Here is a 9,764-nt window from a genome sequence, read left to right on the forward strand (position 1 = left end):
AATATACTGACACTCCATTGCATGACTAGTATAATATAAAATAATATAATATAATATATTTATGATCAGCTGACCATCTGTTTTGAGTGTTTCTTAGCTTGTATATCTAATAATATAGTATTATATTATATTACATTATATTATATTATATTATATTTATGATCAGCTGACCATCTGTTTTGAGTGTTTCTCAGCTTGTATATCTAATAAGAAATTATGGGACACATTGCAGTTACAATGACTTCAATAAATTTACATAAAATAAATATCACAACATATGTGAATCTTTGGTCTTCTGAGTGTTATAGAGCTGCTCTTTGCTTTCAAACACTTCCTGAGAGTCATTCAGCCATCGTAAGACGTGAAAGCCTTTGATATCGACTCTTCCTACAGTCAACATCAGCATCCCACTGCCTGCTGTTCTGATGGCTTAGAATCAGTGGTTATGCATAAACAGTGCGTTTATGGGCGAATTTTAAGATAAAAAGTCACAATTACCTTGTTTTATTTTTTTATTCAGTTGTGGAAACAGGCTTCCATGGGGGTAAAATATATACGCACGCACACGCATTATAATAATATTTTTACATTTGTATTTCAATTGTTATATGTCTGGTTATTTAATTCTTATATACTATTTAATTTATTATTATATCATGGATAATTCATACAAATGTCATTTGGTGTAACTGCATAACCATCAAGTGAAAAGTCTGTTATAGATTTAATTTTATACATAGCCTACATGAATATACATACAAACAATTTATGTGATATTTTAAGCAGCTTATTGACCTTGTCACACAGTCATGAGGGTCTGCAGTGGTCCTCTTTATAATATAATTTTCTGTTTTGTTTTTTACTGCATGCTTATGTTTATTGGTTTGGCCACTTTACATGATTTCACAGTCAAATCAAATATTCATAAAAGAAGAAAATTACAAAAAGCAACTATTTATAGTACCTAAATTGCCAGCTGGAGGCACAGCCTGCTCTGAGCTGATTGGCTGATGAAACGAGCAGTCTGTGTTGTGATTGGTGGGTGTGCTGCCATGTGACAGCATCTCCTGGGCATGGGGCTGCTCATCTGGTTGGCTAGTAGGAGGTGCAGTCTCACTGTCCACCTGAAGAAATTGAAGGACTGTGAGTCAGATAATTCATGACATGTTCACATACTGCCAAAATGTGCAATGGCTCATTACTTACCTCCATATTGCCCAACGAGCACTGCCTGACAACTAATGAAGAAAAGAGACAGTGAGAGGTAAGATAGTGATTAACTCACAAAACATCTGAGAAAAAAATATATGTTTGTGTTCACGTGTGTGTTACTCACAATGTTTAAAACATTCCTTCTCTTCCTTCCTGCAGAGCCGGAGGAACAGCATAAGGATGATAATGGATAACATTAGAGAACTTAATCCACATAAAATCCACACCACACTATTGTCACCTGTCAAATAAATACAAGGATGTAAGTTAGCTTTTATGTTGAGATGAATAGCTGAACAGGTTAAATGGAAAAGATCCTATAAGGGAAAGATCTCTTCAAGAAACAGTTCTCTAAAAAGGTTGTATCAGCTAATAGCAAGAGTAATCTAAGAACTAAAACGGGCAAAAATGCATGTCTGCAATTAAATATCAAGAATGAAGTGACTTGTTCTGATTTTCTGTAGTGCTGCACGAATGATCCTTGAAACCCGGAAATAAGTTTGAATGTGTTGTTGATTCCTGAAATAATGTTTGTGGTTAACACAAGCTCAAAATACTTCTGCCAATGTTAGATACATTAGTAATGCGATACTTTTTTAAAGATTATACATATACTGTGTGTGTGTGTGTGTGTGTGTGTGTGCGTGCATGCGTGTGGGATTTTAATGCACGAGGACATATTAATTTATTAATAATAACAGCTTATTTTCTACAAAAATCCAAAAGCTAATAGGAAATCCTATTGGGTTCCAGGTTGACAAAAGTCAGGATTTAAGGATTCAACTCCACCTCCTTCTCGCCCTGGTGGCAGGCCACTTACTCTACTTTAAAGGGGTCCTATTATGCCCTTTTATAAAGCATTGATTTGGTTTTTGGGGGTTTACTAGAAAATGTTTTTATGCTTGATTGTTCCAAAAATTCATTATTTTTCACATATTTTACATTATTACAGCATCTCTCCTCCCAGTCTGTCTCGAATGCACTGTTTAGTTCCTGTTTCGATGAAGCCCCTCCTTCCAAAATATGAAATGTGTTCTGATTGGTCAACTGGCCCAGTGCATTGTGACTGGCGAACCGCTTAGAGCATGTTCTGGAAATGTCACCCCCCTTACAATAACCGCAACAACGTGCTACTAAAGCTTCGTCTTCTCTAGTGTAGCTCAGCCAGGCCTCTTCCCATTTGTGTGTATCCCGTAGGCGGGAATTATTTAAATGAGTGACTGTGATGCCACAATATCCGGAAGAAGCGTGCTATAGTCCGAACGAGCCATTTGTTGTAGTTCTTGAAAAGTGCTTTCTGTTAAATGGAATAACTTCCTTTGGAGTTGACTTTGAGCTTTGTAACTTTTCAAATCTTAACAGCAACATTACAGCAGTATCCAGCTGTTCAACTCAACAGTGTTTGGCAGAAGAATAGCGAATATGCAAGTTTAACGTCTTAAAAAACAGCGACGTTACCACCTCCATGCTGAGAAATGGTATGCTTGTCAGTTGCAAAACTACTTTATTGAAAAAGTCTCTTTGTATGCGAAATAGCGGGAGAAAAATGTGTTTCCCAGTTATTTAAATGTGTCATCAGGAAAACATAGAAATAGTTGTTGTTTTTATCCTATTGTGTGTTATATTTATTTGCTTGGTAAATGTCTTTTTGGGTTTTGGTTCTTTTGTTGTTGTAGGTACCCTGTAGAATAAATAGCCTAGTAATTATTTCTCCTTATTGTAATTGGGTCCTCTTGGATATAGGCCTATGCATAAATCCGGCCCTGGCCATGGGACCTGATGCTTTGGAAGCCCCTGTCAAAACATTGGCCCAGTCCATAATCCAACCTTGCTTTAAGCATACTACCCCTAGAATACAAGTGTACACACATCATGCAGGTGAAAACAACAGTGCTTACCCAGTTTAATTTTAGTAGATGAAGTGGTGGATGTAGTGGATGATGGGACATCAGCAGAGGTGGAGGATGGGATTGTGGTGGAGACAGGAACGCAGCTGTCACATGGGTGTGTGTGTGGTTTGGTCAAACAAACGTAACCCTCTCGACAGCGACACACTAAATTTGATGTGCTTGTGCAATTCTTCTCCACCTCCATGTTGAATTCTAGCACACACACACACACACACACGTTTTCAAAATGAAGCATGTTTTGCCATACTTCCTGTTTCTATTCTCACTTCATCTTGTTTATACTATCATGGATTAATTAGGTGTAATGAGCTTCATACCAGGTATGCAGTTCTGGAAGCAGCGGTGGCAACTTTCCTCACTGTTTTTCTCACTGGTGTAGAAACCGGACTTGCATTGAGCACACGTATCGCCGTTCTTGTAATATCCTAAGAGATGATGAACAGTAAGGAAGATGGAGTGGAAAAATAGGAAGTGGAAATGCAGAGGACAAAAAAAGACAGAAGGCCATTTAAGGTCAAATGAATTCAAAGTAAGGATGTTAGTGCCTTTAAGCCTATATAAGTTGAGTTTGTCAATCTGTCTAAGATAGACAGGGGCCATTCACTTGTCTTTAGCTGTTACATCTCTTAATTAGTTAATTAGTCAAACCGTTCTCAAATAATGAGCAAATGAATTTGACAAAAATGATACATTTTACATTTACAACACGTGGTGGTCACAAATTATAATGAAATTTAAAAAAAATGCTAATGCCTTTAATTAATTTTACCTATTGTCAAAACTTTTTTTGAATAGATTCCTTGGACCATGCCGAGAACATTGATACCAGTTATAACTTCTTTGTCTGCCATTTTGATTTTATTTGAAAACCTACATTTGAAACTTTTCCTAAACTGCAAAGTCTCCCGTTTGATGTGGTCATAAAGAGATACGGTGGTTCCGCGCCGTAATAAATACATTTCTTGGCAAGAAAAAAGGGACAAAAACTGCAGTTTTGAGTGGGGTGGCCAAGCTTAGGTCAGTGGTGGCCACGGCCACCCCTTGGCTCCGCCCCTGATTACAAGTGATTCTATTTATGGATTTTCAAACATTTTGCTTAAAATAATCTCCAAATGTCTTTATTTACTCACTTTTGCAGTTGGTTGATTGCTGCTTTGAAAATTTACCTCTGTTGTGCATGGACTCTTAATTGCTGCTTGCAGCTCTGTTTTATTATCATAATCATAAGCACACAAACTTGTAGCGCAAATAGTTTTACAGTTTAATGCACTTCATTTTTCTTATTTGCCTGTGATGGCTAATGAATCGGTCTTGTACATTCACAGGAAATACTTTGTTGAAAAATTAAATGAGGGGTGTGTGTGCGTGTGTGGGGGTGTTTTTCTTGCTACTGTAATTTGTTTCATTGACTTTTTTTAATAAAAAAAATGTTTTATTCCACTAACTGAACATTTTGAATCGACGGTGCATTCTCTAGCAAAACTGTGGCGTTCCCCTGAGATTCTTTGCGTTTTATAGAAAACTATTCTATAAATAGTTTTCCCTCCCACCTCAAATAATTTCCATAACAAAAGTTTTGCAAGTGAACGCAAAAGTTTATCAGAGAAGTGCAAAGGTTTTGCATTTAAATCTCTCCCATCATGTCTGTTTAGTATTTAACTTAATGCACTGCATAGATACTAAAATGACTATCGTAGCACATTTAAAAGTGTAATAACTCAATTTGTATTTGACTGTGCACAGACATTCAGCTCAAAGGGCACATGTTGAATTTTTTAAAGGCGGATGTGGGTGCTAGCACACAGACACACTCACATACATGCACCACACTTTTTTGCACAGACTCTAGACTTGCTGACTGAGGTCTCTTAAAAAGAGAGATGAGAAATAGCATCAAAAACAGGACGTTACAAAGTAGCTCTAACAGGCAGTGGCATTCTAATGAAGGAAGTGGTTTATGCTTCTGTGTCAGAACATACCATTTCCCATCACGAGAGAGAAAGAAAGAGAGGCAAAGGAAGAAGAAAGAACGGTGAAGAAAAACCTAATAAATAAGCATTGATGTCCTGATTTCTTGCTCAGACCACATATGCAATACTGGGAAGTGTTGTGACAGAAAGATATGCTGACGCACTCCACAAAAACAGGGAAAGAGTTCAGAGAAAGTGATGCCGGATACAAGAGACTGAGAGAAATACCGGCCCGAGATGCTTTCTTACCTGGATCACACAGGTCTTCTGAAAGGGCCCTCGGATTTCTCATTTTTCCGTCCTGTTTAAAACAAGAAAATGTGTAATGGATGCGTCCAATTTACTGACTCTGTGTTTTTAAAATGCACACCGAAGTACGGTTCTGCACTAGTTCAGATCACAATTCAGATTAGTTGATTAATGTGAACATGCATCATACTACAAGTCTCCACAACAAAGCGTTTTAAGAACAATATATATGATACATATTATAACATAATTTACCATAGGCAGCCCATACATTAGGTGACCTGTCAGCATCACCATGGCTACAGATAACACAGTCACAAGCATCTGTAAACGATACAACTATATCAGTGATCCACTCAGACAACATATCACACACTCTACATCAGTCACTGGAGAACATATGAACAAACACAATGAAACCTTCGAATAAAGAACTGTGATTTAGAAGTGCGATTAAAGTTTCACGTCAATCGTCACATGTTCATGACATTATGCAACAGCTGAGTTTGCCAAAAAAGGAAGAAGTAGATTTGTGGATCTGATGAAAACAACAAATAAGCATGTGACTGGCTCCTACTTTAACTAAGTCATTTTAAATCGTAGCCAACATCTTAAAAGAAAGACCTGCACTTAAAAAAAAAACAAGAAAGTGAAAAAAATAGCATAACAATAGCTGCAATATAAGTGAAAATAGTCGGTACCTCACAATTAGTCGAATCCAAAATGTCATCAAATGCTTTCAGTCTCTATATCTGTGTCTTCTGCCAGTCTGTGTTCTGTTCTGATCATTTCATCTCATTGTTTCCTCACCTGCTGTGTCTTCCTGTCATTCCCCTCCCTCTCTTTCTCACACTGCCCTTCACCTGCTTACTGCTGTGAAGAGAGAGAAAGAAAGAGAGAGAAGCAATAGCTTCATTGTGCGGCTGTCATGGTTTCATTGATGTTTCATTATTACTGGTTTGAGTAAAGCTATAAGACACATTCAGAATGTGATTGTATTTCTAATTGGAGTAGTTTTGGGATGCCTCATAAAAATATACACATATGAACACATATTCATACGCTTGCAGACATGTTTGCACGGATCTGCACACAAAAAGAAAATAACTTGAACGAGTTATTTTCTTTTTGTGTGCAGCTCCGTGCAAACATGTAGGCCTATAGCCTACACTAAAAAGGAGCTTGTTGGACATAAAACTGAAAAGTTTGTTATGTCCAGCAAACTCATTTTAAGTGTTACGTCCCCAGACCTAAAATCATCGTCATGAAGCAGATACAGACAAAAGGTCAACTCACAGAAATGTCTGTGGCTTTGATCTTAAATGTCTTTTCAATTTACGCCATTTCTTTGCCAAATTTTTTTTTCCAGTACTACCTTATTAAGCAACTAAGTGCGTAACAGTCTGACAGAAAAACAGATACTTAGAGGAAAAAGTGACCTATAGAATGAAAAAGAAAAAAAAACACACACTATGACACAAAAACTCCACTCCTCGCAGTGTGTGTGTTCAGCAGTAACCTTTATTCTGAAATCTTTTTAAAGCTCCAGTCTTTCTGTACACTTGCAGTGAAGCGAGCAGCTCTTGTTCTGCTTTGGGTTACATACATACATATTTATATATACATATAGTCCTGTTACTCTTTAAATCAAAATGCACATGCGCCATTTTTGCAGTCTGGGTCCTTTTCCTCCTCTTGGATGCTCAGGTGGGTCCTGGCCATCTGATACCCACAACCACAGTGGCACATGTGCAAATGTAAAGAGAACCCTTGGAGGTCCCTAAAATAGAAACATCCCTATACGATTCCTCAGTAGGAACAAGAATCATTCAGAATGACACGGAGATGCTAGGAATGACTCTGAAAACATTCAGACGTTCCAAGTGATCATTTCAAATGTTGTAATTCTCTTGTTAAGGTTCAGGACTTGCTTGCATAGCCAGCGTTTGAGCGGACACAACTCTTCCTTTGTCTCTTCTAGGTTACAGCATCATTGCATTCATACAGTTATTGCTAATAAGCATTATTTCTAAGCACTTTGTCTTTTTTTTTTCCAAATTCTGTTATTATTTTGGTGAAGATATTGTGTGGAATTTACTCATTGTTTGTAGCCACTGCAAATTTTAAATATCCAAAAGCCCTTCATTCAGTCAGTTCCAATGAGTCATTTTCCTGACTGTCTACTATATTGTCATTTCATCCAAGACCGGATTTGTGGTTATTGAATTGTTCACAGAATTCTTGTAAAATACTTTTGTTTTAAGGTCATATAGCCAGTGTTGGGGAAAGTTACTTTTAAAAGTAATGCATTACAATATTGCATTACTCCATAAAAAAGTAACTAATTACGTTACTTAGTTACTTTTTATGGAAAGTAATGCGCTACGTTACTTTTGCGTTACTTTTTAAATCAGGGCTTGCTTGTTTGTCTTTAAAATAAAAATTTTATATTTTTGGCAAATATAAAAGCCTTTTCACACCAAAAGTGAAATGAATAAGCCTCAGGCTGAAGGAAATGTAAATTTACGTCCGTACAGTAGAATGCAGAAGACGACATTTCAACACACTTCAGCAATAAAAAAAGACACACTAATAAGCAAAAATGACTCTTGACAAACATTTGTATGGTTGAACTGGATAATCGAAGGTCAGAAGCAAAGACATTGGTTAATAGAATGGGATTAAATACATAAAGGATATTTGTGTTGTTTAACATTTAATTATTGCAGGTTTGCGTCATATTCTGAGTTGCATTATTTTTATTCATTTTGAGGAATACTGAATCTGTGTTTTAGTTTTTTGTGAGTGAGATGAATTAATGCATATTCATATTTGTTTTAGAACTACAATAACATCTTTTGATTTTTCTCATCATGGGTACAGAAGAGCTGTCAATCAATAAATTGGGAAAAAAAGTAACTTGCGTTACTTATTTGAAAAAGTAACTCAGATATTCTCTTGTAAATTAAAAAGTAATGCGTTACTTTACTAGTTACTTGAAAAAAGTAGTTACTTTACTAGTTACTTGTAATGCGTTACCCCCAACACTGCATATAGCAACAAACAACAAGTAAACTGCTGTAGAAAATAACCAGTTACTCATTGCAGAAACTCCATACATTTACACATGCATACATATCTTACACACGTAGTTCAGCTCAGTGCTGCGAAACAACATAAAAAAAAAAAAACGAAAATAAAATAATAATAATTAAAAAATCCGTGAATGAACAATGGCTTACAGCGCTTCTTATTGGCAGCAGAAATGCAATATTTAGTTCACAGATAAACAAAGCCTTTTCCTCAAAATCAAATTGTAACATTTTAATGAATCGTCAAGCGCATCCTTTTATTTTTCTGGGCTGGTTTTTTTTTTTCCAATCAAACAAAGATTTTTACAGAGTTTAATTGGTACCCATAGAACATTGTTTTTAAATGAAATAAATGACTTGTTGATAGAAATAAAATGGCAATGAATCTGCAAAACCCCTACAGAACTACACAGTCGTCAGAGGGAAAAACCTAAGGCAGACACACAGTGTTGTTCATCAATCAGTGTGCAAAAAAATAGAACAAGATTAAAAAGAAAAACAACCTGAGGATGGTATATAACATACTGTTTAAAAGATTAAATTCTGTTCTGGCTCATAATAGAAAGTGATATGTACTGTAATATGTTTATTAATGCTTTCACTCTTTGTTTTTCTTCAGCGGAAATTTACAGGGTGTACAGCACCATGTTTTCAAAAGCATGAGGTTTTCATTTTCACTGTGTGAAGTATCTTTCCTGACTGTTTTATTTCACATTTGGCACTCGAAATGTCTCTTTCAAAGAGTTTTAGTCTCTATTCTTGAATTCAAGCTGTGGTTTACACGCAGACTACATATTTGACTACAGATATGAATGACCAACAAAGCCAACCAGAAGTCGGTTTGTCAGTTTCTTCAGGAACTACTGTATTAGTCCCTGTGGGTCCCTGTTTGATTAGAATTAAGAGAGTGCTCTACCAAAAAAAGAGCTGATTATTACAAATCATGTGAGGTTCTTGAGAACTTTAGACTAGAATCAGATTACATTCATTTGCATGATATATTACTCAAGAAAACGGCTGAAACATCATTCTCCTGCGAATCTAACCCAATAGGATCTCACTCTTTTAGGTGGGTACAAAAGAAAATTTGTATTTTTCATGATATTTCATGGGATTTCATGGGATTTTTAGATCTCTAACAGGTCTAATCCAATAAATCAAACCCATCAAGATCTCACACTCAATAGTTCACCAAATCTTAATTTGCAGGATGCATACAAAAAAATCAGTCTCCAAATATTCCCCCTTTCCACGTCAGAGTAAAAAAAAAAGTCACTACGAGAAACGTGAGATATAAAGTCCAAATTGCAAGAAACAATGTTATTAAATAT

General features: G+C 36.1%; 1 protein-coding gene across 1 annotated transcript; it reads right to left on the reverse strand.

Annotated features, from left to right (window-relative positions):
• Positions 1-162: 162 nt before the first annotated feature.
• On the reverse strand, positions 163-6,172 carry LOC107596734 (tumor necrosis factor receptor superfamily member 6-like). The gene is made up of 9 exons (XM_016287531.1): positions 6,043-6,172; positions 5,597-5,665; positions 5,342-5,393; positions 3,440-3,547; positions 3,111-3,314; positions 1,337-1,453; positions 1,207-1,238; positions 965-1,124; positions 163-203 (listed from the first exon to the last, which is right to left on the reverse strand). Exons 2-9 carry the CDS (start codon positions 5,663-5,665, stop codon positions 163-165), a joined length of 783 nt encoding a protein of 260 aa, XP_016143017.1. The 5' UTR covers positions 6,043-6,172.
• Between the last annotated feature and the right edge of the window lie 3,592 nt (positions 6,173-9,764).

This window comes from Sinocyclocheilus grahami, unplaced genomic scaffold (genome assembly GCF_001515645.1).
Source record: "Sinocyclocheilus grahami isolate Dianchi unplaced genomic scaffold, SAMN03320097.WGS_v1.1 scaffold222.1, whole genome shotgun sequence".
Taxonomy (NCBI): Eukaryota; Metazoa; Chordata; class Actinopteri; order Cypriniformes; family Cyprinidae; genus Sinocyclocheilus; species Sinocyclocheilus grahami.